The following is a 20053-nucleotide window of genomic DNA, read 5'->3' as shown; positions in this document are numbered from 1 at the left end:
GGAAGGGGGCCCCGGCCTGTGTTCTGGGTGACAGCTGCCCACGGGGACCGCGAGAGATGGAGAGCTGCGGGGCCCCGCGTGCTCAGGCCTCGCGCTCCCCCCAGGGCGGGCTTCTTCGGGACGGTGGTCGAGTACGGGGCCGAGCGCAAGATCTCCAGGCACAGCGTCCTCGGCGCGGCGGTCAGCGTCGGAGTCCCTCAGGGCGTTTCTCTCAAAGTCAAGTAAGTGGAACTGGGTCTTTCTGGCCGAGTGTCCTCTGGCAGCCTGTAGCCCACCCCGGTGAGCGTTAAGGATGAAACAGACTTGGCTTTGTAGTTTTGTTCTCAAAGATGCGGTTGCCTCTGTCTTCGGCGTGTAAGCCAGTGTCCGGGGTCCGGAAGCCCAGTGTTCCCCAAGGGTCTGAGGCTCTGCAGTCAGGGACCACCCACCAGCCGACTGCAACTCCCTTCCCCAGCACCCCGGGGCCAGCCCCGCTCACCCACACCTCGCCACTGCCGCTAGCGCACGTGACACATCCCGGGCCACCCCCGGCGTGTGCGGCGCCTGTTTGCCCCCTGCCCCCTAGCAGTCGTTCTCATCCGCACAGACCCTCCTCCCCTGCTCCCCTGCCCCAGTGGCGCGCCTTCCTGCCTTCTCGCCTCTCCGTGCCGTCTCTGTTACCTCACTGGCCGGTTGCTGTGTATGGTGGCGTCACAGTGGGGCCCGGTCCTTGTCCGAGTAGACGCCCCCCACCCCCAGGTGGCCCCACCCGGCCTGCTGGCTTGAAGCGCCTTCCTGTGCTGACAGCGCTCACACTTACAGCTCCGGCCAGGCCCGCCTGTCAGACCTCCGGCCCCTGTATCCCACTTCCTCTTACACATTGCTGCTTGGATCTCCACCAGCCTCTCAGATGGCCCCTCGCAACTCTGATGCTTCCAAATCTGCTCTCCCCAGAGCCTCCCTGTGCAGGTCAGGAGAGCCCCGGCCTTCCAGCTGGTCTGTTCCAAAACCTTGCAGTTGGCCTTGGTCACTTTTTCCATACACCAAAGTTTATGCACCTCAGAACCATCTCCGCTGTCCTCAGAAAGCATCTCCCGCACATGACCGACCCTCACCCCCTCTGCTCCCACGGTCCGGTTCTGAATGACTGCACTGGTAGCCTCCCGACCATTCTCCTTCGCCACCTCGTGACGCTGCTCTCCACACAGGCAGAGCCTCTGAACATAAGTCAGTGTCTGTCGCTCTCTGCTTAAGCCCTCGGTGACTCTCAATCCCGGGCAAAAGCTGGATTCCTCCAGAACTTCACTTCCTGCTGACCATCCCCTCCCACCTGCCCCTTCTCACTCCACTCCAGCCAGCCCGGCCTCCACGCTGCCCCAGACAACAGCGCGCGCACTCTGTGGCCACACTGTGTGCCTGCTGTTCCTCAGTCCCCAGAAGTCACCTGACTGCCAGAAGCATCCCTCATCACCCCGCAGGCAAATCCTTTCCGTTTCCCGCGTCTGTTCTCCACTGTGCGTCTCCCTCTGATCATCCGTTCAGCTCCCTGGCCCTCGTCGGAAGCTCTTTTAACTGTGTCCACTGTGTTCTGTACTGCACTCCTGGAGCCTAGAACGCAGCCTGGCACTTGACAGAGCTCTGTGAGAGGCAGAAGGAGGGAGGAAGAGATACAGAGACAGGGAGGAAGCAGATCACACCTCTTTGTGGTTTGGAGATGAGAGCCAGAGCAGGTCACCAGGACCAGAACCGCACCAGGCCTCTCCTCCCAGTGATCTGAAGACCCCTGAGATTTAGTAAAGGACACACAGAGAGCGACAGATGGTCTGCAATCTGATCCCTTGGATTCCCAAATTGGGACAACTAACAAGACACGGTTTTCTGATTCCGATTCTGTTGTGAAATACTTCTCATATGAAGATATTGCAGGACGTAATCTGAATTGAATTCTCATCCCAAGAATGCCACTCTCTCTCCTGGCAAGAAGCACCTTCACTCCTGCTCAGGTTTCCCGTGTCAGCGGGCTGAACTGTCCAGACTGTATCGCTGTATAAACCCAAGCACATGATCTTACTTTGCTAACTTTTCTCTTATGTTCTGCTTATTTGGTGAATCACAGTGGTTTTTGAATGTTAAACCAACCTTATATTCCTGAGGAAAACTCCCCTCGATCGTGACATACAGTACTTTTTATGTAGCGCTTGATTTCATTTGCTAATTAATACCTTACTAAGGCTCTTTGTATCTGTGTTTATAAGGGATGCAGATTACAATTTTCTCTCTTTATTATGTATTTGTCAGATTTGGGGATGAGTTACGGCAGCTTGATAAAATGATTTAGGAAGCATTCCTTCTTCCCCTCTTTTCTGAAAGGATTTTGTGCGAATGGTTTGTTCTTTTTTGAGAGAGTGTACACGCACAGGCAGGGCCAAGAGCAGAGGGGGAGGAGAGAGTCTCAAGCAGACGCCCCGCCGAGCGCACAGAGCCCAGCACAGGCTCCATCCCGTGACCCTGAGGTCATGACCTGCGCCGAAATCAAGAGTTGGATGCCCAGCCGACTGAGCCACCCAGGCACCCCAAGAATGGTTTATTCTTTAAGTTTCGTGGAATTCACCAGTGAAATGAGTTGAGACTGAATTTTCTCTATAGAGGGTCTTTTGATTTTGTTTTCAGATTTTATTTATTTGGCAGAGAAAAAGAGCATCCATGAGCAGAGGGAGAAGGAGAAGTCGGCTCCCTGCTGCGAGGGAGCCTGATGTGGGGCTCTATCCCAGGACCCTGGGATCATGACCTGAGCCAAAGACCGAGGCTTAACTGAGTCCCCCAGTGCCCCTGTAGGAGGATTTTTCATAATGGATTCTTTGATAAATATGGGGCTTCTCCAATTTTCTCTTTCATCTTGTGTCAGCTTTGTTATTTTGTGTTTTTCAAGGAATTTGCCCATTTCGACTGTCAGGTTGTTGGCATGAAGTTGCTCATAATATGCCCTTCCTTACCCTTTTACTGTTGTCTGTGGCAGTCTGGTGATGACCTCAGCCTTCACTCCTCATGCTGGTCATTTGTGTTCTTTCCCCCCTTTTTTTTAACCAGTCTGGATGGGGCACTGAACCTTTCAAAGAACCAGCTTTGGCTTTGTTATGTTCTCCGTTATTTAGCTGTTTTCTCTTTCATTGATTTCTGATCTTTTTTCTTCTTTCTACTACTTCAGTTTCACATTGCTGCCTTTTCTAGATTTTTAAAGCCCAGCCTTAGGTTATTAATTTAAAACCCTTCTTCTTTTATATTATAAACACTTAAGGCTTTAAACCCAGTTTTAGGGGCGCCTGGGTGGCTCAGTGGGTTAAAGCCTCTGCCTTTGGCTCAGGTCATGATCTCAGGGTCCTGGGATCGAGCCCCACATCGGGCTCTCTGCTCAGCCTCTCTGCCTACTTGTGATCTCTATCAAATAAATAAATAAAATCTTAAAAAAAAAAAAAAAAAAAGTTTTACCCCATCCCACAAATTTGGATATGTTACTGTATCATTGTCATTCAATTCAAATTGTTTCCTAATTTCACTTTTGGAAATGTATTGCTTAATTTCTGAATATTTGGGCTTTTCTGTATATCTGATCAGTGATTTCAGTTTAATTTCATTTTGGTCAGGGAACATATTCTGTATATTTCCAGTCTTTTTAAATATTTTGAGACTTCTTTATTTTATAGCCCGTCACGTAAGTGACCCAGCAGTCATGTGTGCTTGAACAGAACGTGCGTTCCACACTTGCTGGGCTTTGGTTCTGTAAATATCAGCAGGTCAGTGTGGTGGACAGCATTCACCAGAAACCACAAGTTTATTGATTTAGACCAGATTTCTGTCAGTTGCTGAGAAAGCGGTGTTAAAAGTTCCAGCTAAGAGTGTAGAATTCTGTTTCTTCCTTTGCCAGTTGTGGCTTTGTGAAGTCCATCTCTGGCAGTGCTCTCTGACTTGAAGTCTGCTTTATCAGGCACCGTACAGCTGCTACAGCTTCTTGTCCTTCCTGTGTCTGTGGTTTATCCTTTTCTGTTTACGTTTAACCTGTCTACGTCCACATACACAGGGTGTCTCATAGCATAAATCCATCCATCCAGTTTCTTGCTTTTTAATGGGAGCATTTGTTAGTCCATTAATATTTAATGTAATCGTTGGTACGGTTGGATTTAGGCCTGTTATGATCTGTCTTCTATTCTTCCCTTCTGGTTTCTTGTTCTTCTAACCATCCTCTGTCTTCTCTTAATGAATATTTCTAACATTCCATTTGGATTTACCTGTTGACTTTTTGGCTGTACCTCTTTGCAGCGGGGTTTTTCCCTTAGGGTTTGCTCTGGAGATTACGTGTCATTAACCTTTTATCAGCTGCTTAGACTTCATTCGTATCACTTCATGTAAAATTCAAGAACTTTGAAAATTTCTGGGGCCGTCTCCCCTCCCTCTGTTCTTTATGCTGTGCGTGCCATATGCATTGTAATTACACACATTACAGTCCCCACAAGAGTGTTGTAATTCTGGCTTTAAGTAGTTTATATATATATTTGTACATACATTTGTGTTAAATAAATTAAGGGGGGTCATGTTTGCCCCCCCATTTTTTTTTTAACCATTTCCAGTGTTCCTTATTCCTTCCTAAAAATCTGATTTTCCTTCTGATACTCGTTTCTTTGGCCCGAAGAACTTCCTTCGGCTTTTTTTTTTTTTTTTCCCCTTCAGCTTTTCTTATAGTGTAGGTCTGTCAGTGATGACCTCTTAGTATTCTTTACCAAGAAAATACCTGTATTTTTTCTTTATTCTGCTTTTATATTTTATTAATTTATATTTTATCTAGATACATCACTTTATTATTATTTTACATTATATTAATCTAAAATAGTTTCATTGTGGGCACTCCTACCCCAGAACTAAGCTGTTATCATTGCTGTAATTTTTTTTTTAATTTTATTTATTTATTTGACAAAGAGACAACAAGAGAGGGAACATGAGCTGGGAGAGTGGGAGAGGGAGAAGCAGACTTCCTGCTGAGCAGGGAACCTGAGCAGCTTGATCCCAGGACCCTGGGATCATGACCTAAGCCAAAGGCAGACGCTTAATGACCGAGCCACCCAGGAGCCCCCATTGCCGTAATTTTTAAGGTCAAGCTTTATTGATGTAAACTTTACATAAATTAAAATTCATCTGTCTCATTATACAGTCCTGGGAGTTTTGACAGTCACATAAGTTTTGACATAAGTTTCAACGATCATGTGAACACCATCATCATCAAGATATAGCACATTTCCATTGTCTCCCAGAATTGCCTCCTGGCCTTTGCACAGTCTCCTGGGCCCTTGGCCACAGGTCTGTTTTCACTCCCTACATTTTTGCCTTTTTCAGAATGTCACGTAATTGGAATCACACAGCATGAAGCTTTCATGCTTCATTTTTGAGCATCATGCATTTGAGATACAGCCATACAGTTGCACACGTCAGCAGTGTGTCCCTCTTTCTTGTTCTTTGGCATTACCTTGTGTTGATACACCACAGTTTATCTGCTTCTCAGTTTAAGGACATTTCAGTTGTTGGCAGTTTTTAGCGATTACAGATAAAGCCGGTACACATTCACATAGAGGTTTTGTGTGAACCTAAGTTTCCCTTTCTCTTTGGGTAAGTACCTCGGAGCAGGCGTGCTGAGCCAAATGGGAGGTGTGTGTGCCCCTGGGTAGGAAGTTACGAAGCTGCTCTTCCACCAGCAGCCTGGAGAGCCCTGTGGCTCTGCACCCTCGCCAGCCCTTGGTATGCCTGTCGGGCTCTCTCGAGCTGCTTTGGCCGGCGTGTGATTGTGTCCCACTGTGGTTCCGAAGTGCGTCTCCCTGATGGCCCAGGCGGTGGACATCTTTCCACATGCTTCTTTGCCATCCATATCTTTTTTTGTTAGTGAAGTCTCCCTTCACACCTGTTGTCTGTTTTACTGTTGGGTTGTTCAGTTTCTTACGTTTTGAGTGTTCTTTGTCAATTCTGATGTTGCTCTTCTTCTGAAGGATATTGTCCCCGAATATAGAATTCAGGGTTAATAGATTTGTGCTTCCAGCGCCTGACGGTGTTATTCTGCTGGCTTCTGGCCTCTCCAGTGGTCATTTGAATCATCATCCCCCTGAGGGTGATGTCTTTTTTTTTTTTTTCTGGCTACTTAACTTTTTGTTTTGCTGTGGTTTAGGGTTTTTATTTTTTTAGCTTTTTTTTTCTCAGCAGTTTGTTCTACAACGTACCTCCATGTGTTTTTTGTTGTATTTATGCTGCTTGGGGTTTGCTAAATCCCTCGCATCTGTAAATTTATGTCCACATCAAATTGGGAACTTTTGGGCCATTAGTTCTTCAAATCTTCATCCTGCCCCATTCTCTCCTCTCTGGTGCCCTAATTACTCAAGTGTAAACCTCTTAAGATTGTTCCGACAGTTTCCGAGGCCCTGCCCATTTGCCCTCAGTTCTTTTCTCTTCGTTCTTCAGCTTGCATAGTTTCTGTTGCCGTGTCCGCAAGTTCTCTGACTGCTCTCATCTCCTCCAGTCTGCTGCTAAGCCCCTGCAGCGAATACAGTCCTTGGGCATAAAGTGGCGCTCTAAAACCCTTCTCTGCTCCATCCAGTATCTGTGTCCTCTGGGGTTGGTCTCCTTAGCTTTTTCCTCTGTTGTGCATCTAGGTATGTAGAGTCGTTTGTATTGTACTTGGGTATGGTGACTAGTACCGTGTAGAGGTCTGTATTCCAACTGTGCCTAGATTCCCAAAACATGTTGATTTTTTCTTTTCAAAGGTGATTAACTTGGCCAGAGTCGGACTGTGACCTGGGACTGATGTGTGTGGCAGCAGCTAGAGTAGCACAATTATTTCCCCTGTAGCCGAGGCTGCCGATAGACCAGGGATCGGCTGGGGATTTGTGCCACATCTGTACAGAGAACTTGGGGCTCCCCGTCTCTGATTTCCCTTGTTGGGGGACCCCCACTTCCCAGTTGCTATGGCTGCCACTCAGTCTGAGCTCTGGGTCTTCAGTCTCTTAGGACTGCAGATTTCTTTCCGGTGTTTACCATCGAGGCAGCAGGAGCTAAGACTTGCCCTCGGGCTCAGAGCCGTTGACACAAACAGGAAACCAGTGCCTTTGTGCGCCCGGGCCCCTGAGCCCTCCTGTGAATCCACCGACCCTGGGAGTCTTTGTTGTCTGTGCTCTGAGTTGACAGTGGCTACCTGTGGGATGACTGGTCCAACAGGAGCTACTGGGCCGTTACCAGAAGCAGAACCTCCTTAACCTGCCAGCTTTGGAAATCTTCACGCACTTTTCTCGATGGATGAATTGACGGCGGAGAGGTCTCCGTCGCCAGGACCCTGGGAGGTGCCCACTTCTGTCTTCTAAGGCCACCTTGGACAAGGGGTAGTCCCTGCTTTGACCAGGAGGTTAGCAGGTAGTAAGATCCGACCTAGACGTCGGACCTAGCAGCTAAACTTGGGAATAGGGACCGGGAGGTGTGTAAATTTGGAAACTAGCCGTACCTGGCGCTCTGTATCTGAGAGTTCTCCCGTGCTGACACCTCCCCTACCCTGCCCTGGAAACCCGACTCATCGCAGTGTTCTGTTCCATTCTTATTTGCAGGTTAAACAGGGCCAGTCAGACTTACTTCTTCCCTATTCACTTGACGGACCAGCTGCTTCCCAGCGCCGTGTTCTACGCCACTGTGGGGCCGCTTGTGGTCTACTTCGCTCTGCACCGTCTGGTCATCAAACCATACCTCAGGGCTCAGAAAGAGAAGTGAGTTCCTAGCATGTCACGGGGACATCAGTACACAACTCTGTGCCTCAGTTTCCTTGTCTTTAAGGTGGAGATGATTATAATAGAACCTGCTCAGAGAGTCAGTGCGAAAATGAACTCCTACACGCGAAGCCCCGGCTCGGCGTCCGGCCCGCAGTAAGCGCTGGGTGGGCGCCAGCTGCGCTCGTGAGCGGCCCTGCTGCGGGCCCCCCTCACTTGTCCCTCCTACTTCCAGAAAGGGCTAGAGCTAGTTTCCAAGATTGTGCAGACAACACAGCATGACCACAGAAACGGGCCCCTGTTCTCTCTCCGACTGTTTCTTTTCCCGGCACCGAGTCCAGCAGCAGGGGCTCGAGTTCGGACACACAGGCGTGCCTTAAGCGCGGTCCTGGAGTCACCGAAACGTTCCTTTATGGTGCGGCTTCTCGGGGAAGCTCTGGCCGTAGCAGTCCCACGTGGTTTACGGTCGTTACTCCTCACCGTCCGACGGAATAGGTCGCGGAGCTCAGAGATGCTCCTCCCTGGGCCCCGCCGAGTTTGAATCCGTGGAGTGCGGGGCCCTGCTGCCCCGGGAGGCTTGAGGCCTAGAAGGAGGAGCGCGGGCTGGTCTGACGGGACAGGCGTACACTGCCCGGAGTCCCAGTGCTCGGCTACATAAGAAGAAAGTATATTTTGTACCTAAAGCAGGAAGCATTGCCCCCCGCCCAAGTGTTCTCTGGTAATCCCAGAGTGTGGCCTCCCCGGTGCTCCCACCCTCTCCTCCCACCTCTGCCGGGCTGAGAGTCCCCTCAGGTGGGGGCTGTTTGCCTCGGCCAGGGTCCCTGGGCGGAGGGGGAGCCATCTAGGGACAAAAGAATGGGACTCTGCCGAGGCCTGCAACGAACAGATTTGCTTGCGCCTGGCTCGGAAACATTGTCTGAAGCTCCCAAAGCAAGAGCGTGGCGGCCGCTCGCGCTGTGTGCCGGGCGCCGGGCCAGCGCGGGGCTCTGTTGCCTCACTCCGCACTAACATGTGGCCTGTGTTTTTCTCGCTTAAGGGAGTTGGAAAAGCAAAGGGAAAGCACAGCCACTGACATTCTGCAGAAGAAACAAGAGGCAGAAGCCGCTGTAAGTGCTGCGGAGACGCGACTCCGACCACGCCTGCCGGCGGCCCCTCACCCCATGCCGGCCGCACGGCGCCCAGCGGGGCTTGGGGAGCACGGCGCCCTCCGCACGTGGGCCTCCGGCCTCGCTGGGCACCTCAATCTTTCCGATCCCCGTGGGTACAGTACCGGGAACTCTAGGCCCGGTGCTAAAGATGAGCTCCAGTTAGCCTCGAAAGGCATCATGAGGCGTTTCTAAGAACGGGAGGGCCCAGTCCTCCTCTCTTCCCTTTCAGTGAACTGTTCTTGGGTGACAGAACAGAAATGTCCAGGAGAAAGGCAGGGGTACCCCTGGGTTCTTTGTGAACAGAGGAGGGTCTAAAACGCACCCTGGCACGGGGCTGCAGCTGAACCAGGAGGTGGGGCCCGGGAAGGACCTGACTGTGGTGCCCCCCCTTGTTCTTTGCAGGTTCGGTTGATGCAGGAATCTGTCCGGAGAATTATCGAGGCGGAGGAGTCCAGAATGGGTGAGAAGGCCTGGCCTCTCTTGGGGCAGGGTGGGCGCAGGGGGCTCCTGTGGTCCGGCAGTGCGAGGGGTGCCCAGCCGAGACCCCTGCCCCTGCTCAGACGGCGCCGGTCCTCAGGGCTCATCATCGTCAACGCCTGGTACGGGAAGTTCGTCAACGACAAGAGCAGGAAGAGCGAGAAGGTGAAGGTGATCGACGTGACCGTGCCCCTGCAGTGCCTGGTCAAGGACTCGAAGCTCATCCTCACAGAGGCGTCGAAGGTACCCGCGGGGTTCGGACCCGAGAGGCCTACGGGGGGCAGGGCGGCCTGGTGCCCGGAACAGCTGTTTTGCTGGAGTGGAACCACACGTCGCCGGCACCAGCTGTGTGACCTGCTGCCCGGTGCCCCAGTTACATTTGCGCCACCGCTGTTGACATTGTGCGTCCCCTCGGCAAGGATTTTTTGAGCACCTACTGTGTGCCAGGGAGAGCAGCGAACAAAACGTACATCCTGTCTCCATGGAGCTTACGGTCTCCTTACTCTGCCTTGTTCTAGAAAGAGTGTGAGATCCGTAGTTCGTTGGGACGCTCACGCTGGAGCCCAGCGCTGGGCATGGTAAAGGCCAACCAAACCATAGATTAGCGCGGGCCACATACCGAGCGCTCTTGGGAGCGCTGACGGGGCTTCTGCGAGGACAGGGGTGTCTAGTGGGGGAGAACGGGTCTGTCCTGCGAGGGGGGCCTAGGACTAAACAGGCAACTTCCTGATGTTCTCAGCTCTGCGGTGTGCAGCTCCCGTGGCGGCGGCGCCGGGCTCGGAGCGCTTTCTCGGGTGCCGCGGGGTCAGACTGTGTGTGTTACAGGCAGGGCTGCCGGGCTTCTATGACCCGTGCGTGGGCGAGGACAAGAGCCTGAAAGTTCTGTACCAGTTCCGCGGCGTCCTACACCAGGTCATGGCGCTGGACAACGAGGCACTTAGGATACCAAAGCAGTGTGAGTAGCTGTTTCTTGGCAGCCGCCTGCCCCGAGCACGGGGACCAGGGACATGGAGTGCGAGTGACAGCCACCTTCCCTCGGTTACCCACCTGGGAGCAAGTGACTTGCTCAGAGCCTGTGGGGCGCCCTGAGGAGGGGCGGTGGCGGACCCGGCTACTCCTGTATGTTCCGGAACCGTGGGATTCTCTGGTGTCCTCTGCCTCCGGTCAGGGGACGGCTGAACTCCGCCAGTGGGAAAAGGGGCGCAGAAACAGTTGCGTGTTGATACGTTGTCTTGTCTTTCACAGCTCACAGGATCGACACAGATGGATAAACCGCTTGAGAAACCAGATTTACAAGAGGCTGCAAAAAACCCTTTCCTAGGAGTCTACAAGTTCAGAAGCAGGGAAAAAACCCAGACATCAGATGTGTTTATTTTATATTATTCCTATAGAGGGTGGTACTATATCAATTATGTGGAGAGACACAGACCCCCGCTTTCTTGGGCGCTGTCGGTAGGACTGAGGCAGCCCCACCTGGACCAGACCCGCAGCACGGCCTGTGGCTCTTTTCCCAAGGATCATGTCCCTGGAGGGAAGGGCCCTGGGCCCCGGACCCCTAGGCTCCTGAGCCCACGTGCTGACTGCCGACCCCCGGTAGCGCCCGGTCTGTCTTGAGGTGTTTATGGAACATCTTGCCCTCACCCATAGGACTGAACTACTTTTCCTAAAACCCACACTGAGCATGGAAAACGAAACGGAAAGGAAGGAAGTTGTTCTCATGAGCAGAGGTCTCCAGAACAATAGTGCGTCTGTTCGGTCAACTTCCCAAAAACCGCTTTTTCCTGCTAAAATATTATTCAGTGAATCTGGAGGATTGTGTGGGTTTATAAATCTGCTTTTTATCTGAGAACGAATGGTTTTGGAAATTAGTGTCTTTTTTCGTCCTCCTCCCAGAACTTCTCGAATCATTCCACTGGCACGTGGCTTGGGACAAAGTGGTAGAACCCTCAGGTCCCAGGGCCCAGCCCTGTCACAGGTCACTTCCTCCCAGGAGCCACCTGTGTCCTTGCGGCAAAAGGCAGAGGTGAGCTAAGCCATGTCCCTCGCAGCCCGCCCCCCCGGCTCGGTCGGACCTGCCTCTGCGCCTCCACTGGAGCCCAGAAACCGAGAGGCTCTGAGGACAGGGGAAGCATGGGGCAGGGACTGAAAGGACCCTGGCTCAGGTACGTGCCAAATCCCCCTGCCCTGGGAGAGCAAGGCCCACTGGTGCCTCGCTTGCTCTCACAGGTGCGGCCGGCAGGTGGCTCTCGTGCGCCCAAACCTCCTCCCACCGGGCTCCTTCCTCGTGTTGGGGGGCGTCGGGGGACCTCTGGTGTCTGCTCCCAAGACCCTTTTCCTTCATTTGTCTCCTCTGTGGATGCAAAACATGTCAGGAGCCAGGATGCTCCTGAACAAACAGCCCAGTCTGCTGACTTTGAGTCACCCACGAGCCAGGAGGCCCTGGCCGGTCGTGGTTCAGACAGGCCCCCAGCCCGCCACCCCCCGCAGCTTTTGCTAAAATCAGGCTTTGCTCCTGGCGGCGGTACCGGAGTCATCGCTAACGCCCCCTCCCTCCAGTTTTCAACACAGTTCAGGTCGTCCGATTCTGTAATGTTTATCTCCATTTTAAGAAGTCTCTCGGAGCTGCTGCTCTGAATGTAAATCGTGCAATAAGCGTGGCGTGAACTCTCGGGCTCTGGCCGCAGCCGTGTGTTCCCTCCACGGCAGTGGCTCTTTGGGGCACCAAGTCTCTTGATTTTGTCTGAAACAGACTGTACGGAAGGCGCTCCCACCACAATAAACCTTTCCTGAGAACCGGGGACGGTGTCCGGTGCATCTGTGCGTTCGCGCTCAGGGCAGAGCAGACCCCGCGAGCGCTAGGGCCCTCCCCACGCCGCCTCCCCGCTCCAGCCCGCGCCCCGGAACCACGGTGCTCACCGGGAGGCTGAGCTCGACGCCGTGGTTCAGTTTCCACACGAGACTCTGCTGGAGTCAGGAGAGGACCCGGGCTAGGATCCCTGTTTTCCCAGAGGTGGTTTGTTTGCGAGTCCCCAGAGCCAAAACCAACCCCCTCTGGTTTCGCGGGCCCCAGAGGACGCGTTCACAGCGGCTGCGTGAACTCGGGCTGCAACCCAGAGGCTCAGCCGCTGCCCAGTCTCATTCCCAGGGAAGGGGGGGGGGGGGCCAGCCCGCAGCGAAAGAAACACTATTTCTGCTTTACGCCTTTCATCATAAAAGTGAAAATCCTCTTCAGGTTTCTTGAGGTCAGAGAAAACAGGCACGAACGCAGGTCTTTTGGGAAAGCAAACTCGAGAAACGGGATACCCGGGCTCGTTTTTAAATAAAGGAGGAAGAGCTGCCGCGGAGGAAGACACTTTATTCGGTCCGTCGCTCACAGCAGGCCGGGAGGGGGCCCCGCCGCTCTGAGCCGCCATCCAGGCGACAGTGTATCCCTCCTGCTGCCTGGGCGCCACTGTCAACCGCTCTCGTGTCCTTCCCTGGCCCGGCCACCCCTCAAGGAAATGCGCTGCAACCCCACACTGGCCGGGTCGCCACCCCACGCTGTGGTTGAGGACCCCCGCCCAGCTCTCCCCAAAAAGCCAGCTGCCCCAGTCACCTCCGGAAGGACCCAGTTGCACGCGCTCACGGATCCTTCCTGTCCCGGCCGATGCGGCTACACGTCCCCCGAGGTGGCGGGGGTGTGCCTGGCCCGCCTCACGGTCCCCTGACATGTCAGCGGCAGGACAGCGGGGTCCACGGCCCGAGCCCTGAGGCTCGGACGGGAAAGCCTGGCCACGCGGCTCAGCTCTGGCTCTGGCCGCAGCCCGGCCCGGGATCCCAGCTGTCCTGGCCTGTGGGCCCGCAGGCGACCCGACAGCCTCTGGATCGCCAGCCTCTGGGCCCGCAAGCGCTTTCGGAGCTTTTCGTTCTCCCTCAGAGTCACGAAGAGTTTGTTTTTTAGGGCGTCTAAGTCCAAGAGGGCGTAGCTGTGATCGGACGGCTGCACGGGGCCGGCCGGCTGCCCGGGGGCCGGGGTTCCCTGCGGTCTCGGCGCCAGGACCTGGGGACAGAGGCGCGTGCAGGCGAGGCCGAGCCCGGTGCTCCTGCTATCGGGGCCCTGTGCCATGGCGCTCGTGGCCTGGACACCAGTTTGCTTCAACATGTTTGAAGCGAATCCCTTGGTGCAGGGACCCACCAGCCCCGTGCTGCCTTGGGCCCCGGGGCCTTACCTGCTCGGTGGGGCCGCCAGCATTCGGGGGCGGTGCTTCAAGGGCACTGTCCGTCCTCCTCCCCAGGCCGCACTCTGCCCGCCCCACCTCAGGGATGACCTGGGGACAGCAGGGCAGAAGCGGGCAGCCCACAGGGAATCCTTTCTTCTCTCCCGACGGGGGCCACAGCCAAGACACCAATAGAAACCGAGAAACAGCCTCCCCTCCCAGGCCTGAGATCAGACCCCCAGAAACCGGGCCCAAGCCTGTCCTCCAAGCAACCTGGGCTGCCCGGTATTAAACAGGATGGAGGCATGGGAGGCCCTGCTTTCCCTTCTCTAGGAAAACAGAATCCTAAACCCCGGTTCAGGGGGCAAGCATGACAAAGCAGGGCAGGCCAGCCGGGGGACAGGGGCGGCCCAGCTGCGCGCTGTTTCTGCGCCAAGGACTTGGTCCTGACGGGGGCACCCGTGCACACTCACCTCCTCCTTGCGACCGTCTGCATATGCAGCCCCGCCTGCCGGGTCCGTGCTCTCCCTCACCAGCTGCAAGAGACACAGCACCGTCCGCAGCTCCCCAGTGGTGCAGTAGGTCACCCCGAGAACACCTGCTGGCTGCCCGGCCTCTTGCATCCCACACCCCACTGCTCAACCCCGTGGATCCAGCCAGATGGTGCTCTGAACCCGGCTCAGCTCTCATCACCACCCACCAGCTCACTGTCCCCAAAGCTGTCCCCAAATCAGGTCAGAGGCCGTTGAACCAGGGACCTGGTTCCTGTGTGTCCCCCCTGGGCCTGACATTCTAGGCACGTAGAAAGTGACTCAAATTTGGCTCAAGGAGTGGCAGACCTTGGAGAGAACATCTGACTCAGGACCTTGTGGTGGGAACCAGCAGCCCCCACCCCTAGCTCTGGGCCCCCCAAGGTGTTAAACTAATACCCCTTCACATCTCACCACAAGTGTGTGAGAAGCCATCAGGCTCCACTAGCAACGGGCACTGATAGAGGAGGGGGCTATTCAGAGGGCAGAGTCTCAGTCCCGCTGAAGATGAGGTTTTAGACCCTGCGGAGCAGCCTCAGGCCAGAGTCCTCTTTGTCAAGAGGCCAGATCCCATGTTAAGTCTACTACGTGTCAACTGAAAACAAAAGGCCTTCCGTGTTGACAACAGAATGTTCTGGGCACTGGGAGTAAAACTGGGAACAAAACCCTGTCCACAGGGGCCCAGCAAAGACAGAAGCTGAACCAGAGCAAATGTAAGTGTGGCCCCCCTGCCCTGCAGAGTGGAAAAAGCCAGCAGGAAGGGTATGCGGGCCAGCAGGGGGGAGATGGACAGGACTGGGAGTGTCCCTCCTCCAAGGGCTGTGAACCCGGACCTGGAGGGGAGGCCACGACCCAGCAGATGGGCACAAAGTTCAGATGGAGGGCAGGTGCCCTGACGCAGGGCCTGCTGGGCCCCCACGCCCGCGCTTCCTCACCCCTGTAACAGCCTTGCCTCTCGCTGCCAGGACCATCGAGCAGCGCAGGGACCTGGCGGCCTTGCTGTTTGCTCCACCGCTGCTTTGCCTTCCGGGTTCGAAGAGGTGCCCAGTGTGACACCCGCACTCTGGGACTCAGTACACCTTCAGGATTTATGAAATTCCAGATAATCCCCCTCATGGCCTCAAGGCCCAGCTGCCTGGGAGCTCTCCCTGGAGCCAAACCTGCACATCCCGCCCCACGGAGCGACGGCCACCCCAGAGTCCTGCTGGGAAATCCAACTCCAGACTCACAGGGCCAAACCCAGAGAATCCGGGCCCCCCCTCCACCTGGGGCTCAGCAAGCTCGGCCCTCACTTACCACCACCCTCTTAGCCCGCTGGGCCTGCAAAGGCCGTCCACTCTTACGACCTCAGTTCCCTTTAGCTCAGGCCACCACCCTGGCACCTACAACACCAGCCCAGGAGAGCCTCTCACCCCACCTGGCACACCATAGGCCTCTCTCGGCCGGTCACCGTATGGCCCCTGCAACCCTCCAAGCAGCTGGACGGACACTGTCTGCGAGCTCGATCCCATGGCACAGATCAGCCAAGAGCCAGACGCTTAGCCAACTGAGCCACCCGGGCGTGATGGCCTATAGCAAAGGTCATGGCCAGTGGGACAGCTGGGCTCTGAATCCCAGGGGCTTGGTGGCGCTGCCCTCCCTGCACTTCTCAGCCTCGGCCTCTGCAGCCCTGCAAACCGGACGCCCACCCCGACTGCCAGCTGCACCCCTGCAGCCTGGAGCCGAGGACACCAGAGGCAGCGCTGCGCTCACCTGCGCGGCGTCCTGAAAGGCGAACACCGTGGGCACGGCATTCTGCTTCAGGTTTTTGCGGTTTCCAAAGGCGCTGAAGCACTCGGGTCGGAAGTGCTCGGAGCAGATGACCGTGTGCTGCTTGGGCTTGAAGTTGCCCCGGCCGATGTTCAGCACCCATTCCTTCAGCAGCTCCGGGCGGCTGAACGGGAACCTGGGGGCAGAGGAGGGAGACAGGAAGCAATCCGCAAGGCTCAAGTGAGCACTGCAGAGTCTGGAGGCATTCTGAAAACGCCACGTAGCATTTTACTGGACAGCTTGGAGAATTCAGTGACTGCACTCTGCTAAAGCACATCCAATTTCTGGAAGCTTCTGTCATGCCTGTTTACAGCATACCTACTTCTGAAGGTATACTTGCAGGGTGAGCCTGCTGGTGCCCTGGGGAGTCAGCTGCATGCAGGCCCTGCCCCTGGCCCTGGGAAGTAGGAGTAAGTTGAGTGAGTCCCACCCTCACAGAGCCTACATTCTAGAACAGGAAAACAGTAAACCAAACAGACATGGGCTGCGTAGGAATAAAGAGTTAGTGGTCAGTAAGGCCTCCTGAGAAGTGACATTTGAGCAGAGGCCACAGGACGCAGGGGAGCGAGCTGTGTGGGCTTCAGAAGGAAGAGCGAGAGCAAAGGCGCTGTGACAGGAGGGCCCAGCAGGTCGGAGCACTGTCAGAGGCGGTTTGGCTGAGAGGAGTTTGGCTGAGAGGGCGGGAGCAAGAGGAGGGGTGAGGACCTCAGGAGGTGGCCCTGGGGCAGGTGGGCGGTCCCCGGAAGCTCTGGGCAGAAGGTGAGAGAGGAAGGAGGGCACCCAGTGGCTCTGGGACCTGAGTGTCGGGGGAGGGGTCATGAGCAGGCCTACCTGGAAGTATTTTGCAAACTGTGCAATAAGGTTTGCCTGTGAGCGGCAAAATAGAGTGAAGGAGTCCCATATGTTAAGATGGGACGCGGTTCTGCGGGATCAGAATTTTGGTTCTATTTGTTAAACCTGAGATGCCTTTTACATGTCCAAGTGCCGAAGTGGAGCGGCAGGGGACACGAGTCAGAAGATGTCAGAGTGGGGACCGTCCCGGTGTAAAGGGGGGTAAAGCCTAGGTGAGATGGAGAGTGAGTGTGGGTGGGGAGGGTACAAGGCCACGGCCCTCCCCCAAAGGGTTCCAAGGCTAGTGCTGGAAATGAGGAGGATCCGGCAGAGGAGACCGTGGAGGGGCACTGTGACAGAGGAAGAGGTCAAGGGGGCCCTAGAAGCCAAGTGAAAGAGTGTCGCAAGAGGTCAGTGGTTGGCCGTGCCAAACGCTGCAGAGAAGTCCCTTCGGATGAGGAGGGAGCAGCGCTGAGCGGGCCACCGGGGACTTGGCGGAGCTCCTCTGTGGGAGTAGCGGGGGCCAGGGTCCGGCTGGTGTGAGTTCCAGAGGCAACGGGAGGCAACTCCACTCCTGGGATGTGCCCCACGGAAACCAACAGAGACACAAGCACGGGAAGACTGGCCCCAGCAACACGGTCCACAGTCCTGTGCTTGTGATGGCCAAGACACAGGGCCGCCCAAACGCCCCTTAATCGTAGAACAAGTCAGTTCTGGTATAGTCACTGACAGGGCAGGTGCAGAGGAAGGACACGCAGGTGACTCACAGCTGGGGGCACAAGACATGAAGAAGCTCATGCCAGGTTCAACACAGGCCAAAGTGCCCCACTCTGACTGCCAGAAGGGAGCATCCCGTCCCCCTTGGGGACGAGAGGGGACAAGGGGCTGGAAGGGGGTGCAGCGGGGTCCCGGTGCTGTTCTGATTCACAGCAGTCACCAGTGTTCACTTCGCAGAATGGACTGGGCTGTGGGCTTTGAACTTGCGTGCTTTTCTGCAGGTCTTATACTTCAATGAAAACACTCTTTGAGAAGGAAAATGGTGATGGGAGGGGCAGTGGACACAGAGAGTGCAGCTGGCCTTGGGGGTCGTGCCTTAAGGGGCAGTGGCTGGACCCTGGGCTCCCCGGGGCAGGGACCCGGTACCCACCAGGGCCGACACACTGGGAGCGCTGGGAAGGTGACGACACACTCCCAAACCTCCCGCCAAGGTGGCGCGGCCGGCCCCACTCCCCGGACAGCCCGGAACGTTCTCCCTCCTCCATGCCCCCCTGCTTCCGGACAGGACGCCTGGCCAGGGCTAAGCAGGGTGACCAGCGCATGGCAGCCACACGGCCGGCCGCCACCACCGCTCATTCATTCGGAAATGCACTCGGCCAGGACGTGCCGGGCACCTGCCACGTGCCAGGCCGCGTCTGTGAACAGGCCCACGTCCCAGAACTGCCGAGGAGGCTGGGGGCTGCGGGGCGCGGCCTGGGGAAGGGGCGGCTCACCCCGGCCTCCTCCGCACGTGACCGCTCGGGCCGCCCGCCGGCGAGGCTGTGTGCCTTCCGCAGGTTGCTCGGCCTCTCCGACCGTCTCCCCACGCGCCCAGGCCGGCCAAGGCGGCGCCCGGCCGCCGGTCACCTCGCCTGTCCCCGGGCCGCGGGCCCCTCCGCGAAGGGCCCGGCTGCACGCCCTCCGACCTCCCCGGCGGCCGGGCAGCGGCCCTGACGTCCCCACCCGGCGCGCCAGGCCTCAGGCTCCGGCGGGGTCCACGGCCGCTCGGCCGGGCCGGGCGGGTCGGGAGCCGGGCCCACGCGCCCCACGGCGCCCCCGCCCCTCACCGGTGGAAGGTGAGCTGCTTCCTGCGGCTGCTGTAGCGGTTGCAGCACTGCCTGGCCGCGCACGACTTCGGCATCTCCAGACGCCAGGCCCCGCTGCCCCTAACAAAGATGGCGGCGGCGAGCCTGCGGGGCGGGCGGGGCCCAGAGCCGGTCGACGGGCGGGGCGGGGCCAGCGGGCGGGGCGGGGCGGGGCCTGCGGGACCAGGCCGGGCCTGCGGCCCCGAGCTGGACTGGCAGGGCGGGGTCAGCGGGCGGGGCGGGGTCTGCAGGCGGGGAGGGGCCTGCGGGACCAGACCAGGTCTGCGGACCCGAGCGGGAAGACCCGCAGGGCGGGTCTAGCGGGCGGGGCGGGGCCTACGCTACCAGGCCGGGCCTGTGGGCGGGGCGGGGCCGCCGGCAGGTAGAGGCGGGCCAGCCTCCGCTCTCCTCCCGGGTCACCTCCTCGCGCGTTCCCTGTGACCTGCATGGCCCGAGTCTGGTAGGCTCCGGGGTGCTTCCAGAGCCATCCCCGGCCCGACACCCCAAACACCGCCGCCAGTGCGAGCTCCATCTCTTCGCGAAAGCCCAGGGCCCTCGCCTCCTGGCTTAGAGAAGACACACCCCCCAACAGCCTTGGACGCCCCAAAACAGGAGAAGGGCTCGCAGCCCATCCTGGCCAGTATTTCCAAGACTCTAAGAGGTGTTGATGCGGGGATCTTGGCTGCTTGAAAGGAAGTACTAGTTGACTCTTAATGGATCCAGATTATAGGCGGGCAGACCCGGCTGAGAGACAGAAAAAGCACAGGGATGGGGACCCCCAAGTGTAAAGGGGCAAAATGAGCACCCCTGGGAGGCTGCAAATCGGCTTGCAGAACCTCAGAGGTAACCACTCACGGGGGCTCAAGCTAACCCACAGCGTGGTGCAACTGTGAAGGCCATTCCGGTCTGTTCGCACCGTGGTTTGGTCCTGCGGAGTTCACTAGGGCACTCCTCGTCCTGCTACACCAGACTGGGACTCGACCGCCCCAAGTCTCCATGTCATCATGGTTTGGGAGAGCTGATGACGGAAGCTGATGACGGGAGCAGAGACACCACTGTCCTCCCCCAGAGAAAACAAACACCTGAAGCTAGGAATGAACCTCAAAGTAGCAATATATTTATTTACAAAATATACAGTTTCACAGAAACAGCTTCGCTTTATACACATAAACTTTATAATTACACAGAACCATGTAAACGATGTTAAGTGTCTGGCCTGGCCAATGCCAATGAGAGGGGCTTACTCTTGGGATGACAGCTTTCCCTCCCCTCACTTTATTAGCCACCAACCAGGAGCCCCTAGATGGGCCACGCCTAATTTGCATAAAGCTGATTGCAGCTGCCCAGCTCAAGCTAACACAAAAACCAAGGTGTCCTGACTTCCTAGACACCACCCACAGGGATAGATACATCTGTTAAAAGAACAAAAGGGAAATGGAGGAAACAGATCGAAATGACTAT

The 20053-nt window shown here is 56.4% G+C and overlaps 2 protein-coding genes across 3 annotated transcripts in view; one reads left to right on the top strand and one right to left on the bottom strand.

The window, feature by feature from the left end:
* The window catches only part of DNAJC11 (DnaJ heat shock protein family (Hsp40) member C11), a 69603-nt gene extending 57420 nt beyond the window's left edge, over nucleotides 1-12183 (top strand). The window contains exons 10-16 of the mRNA XM_032863297.1: nucleotides 105-221; nucleotides 7605-7760; nucleotides 8797-8866; nucleotides 9311-9368; nucleotides 9486-9628; nucleotides 10211-10340; nucleotides 10631-12183. Of these exons, the coding sequence (XP_032719188.1) occupies nucleotides 105-221; nucleotides 7605-7760; nucleotides 8797-8866; nucleotides 9311-9368; nucleotides 9486-9628; nucleotides 10211-10340; nucleotides 10631-10656 (700 nt within the window). The 3' untranslated portion in view covers nucleotides 10657-12183. The remainder of the gene's footprint in view (nucleotides 1-104; nucleotides 222-7604; nucleotides 7761-8796; nucleotides 8867-9310; nucleotides 9369-9485; nucleotides 9629-10210; nucleotides 10341-10630) is intronic.
* A 727-nt stretch (nucleotides 12184-12910) lies between these two features.
* On the bottom strand, nucleotides 12911-18700 carry THAP3 (THAP domain containing 3). Of its 2 annotated transcripts, XM_032863295.1 has the most exons (5): nucleotides 18575-18700; nucleotides 15864-16056; nucleotides 14055-14117; nucleotides 13594-13692; nucleotides 12911-13424 (listed from the first exon to the last, which is right to left on the bottom strand). In XM_032863295.1, exons 1-5 carry the CDS (start codon nucleotides 18646-18648, stop codon nucleotides 13038-13040), a joined length of 816 nt encoding a protein of 271 aa, XP_032719186.1. In that variant the 5' UTR covers nucleotides 18649-18700; the 3' UTR covers nucleotides 12911-13037. The 2 variants fall into 2 exon arrangements, with proteins under 2 accessions (XP_032719186.1, XP_032719187.1); XM_032863296.1 differs by lacking the exon at nucleotides 13594-13692.
* Nucleotides 18701-20053: the final 1353 nt, after the last annotated feature.

The sequence above is a fragment of the Lontra canadensis genome, unplaced genomic scaffold (assembly GCF_010015895.1).
Source record: "Lontra canadensis isolate GAN:19392208 unplaced genomic scaffold, GSC_riverotter_1.0 scaffold25, whole genome shotgun sequence".
Taxonomy (NCBI): Eukaryota; Metazoa; Chordata; class Mammalia; order Carnivora; family Mustelidae; genus Lontra; species Lontra canadensis.
The sequence above is the reverse complement of the archived record's forward strand: the minus strand, read 5'-3'. Positions and strand labels throughout refer to the sequence as shown.

Coding starts and splice junctions, on each gene's coding strand:
- THAP3 (XM_032863295.1), bottom strand. CDS start 18,648: ATGCCGAAGTCGTGCGCGGCCAGGCAGTGCTGCAACCGCTACAGCAGC. Junction 16,057..18,574: donor AAGCAGCTCACCTTCCACCG/GTGAGGGGCGGG, acceptor CTCTGCCCCCAG/GTTCCCGTTCAGCCGCCCGG. Junction 14,118..15,863: donor CCTTTCAGGACGCCGCGCAG/GTGAGCGCAGCG, acceptor TGTCTCTTGCAG/CTGGTGAGGGAGAGCACGGA.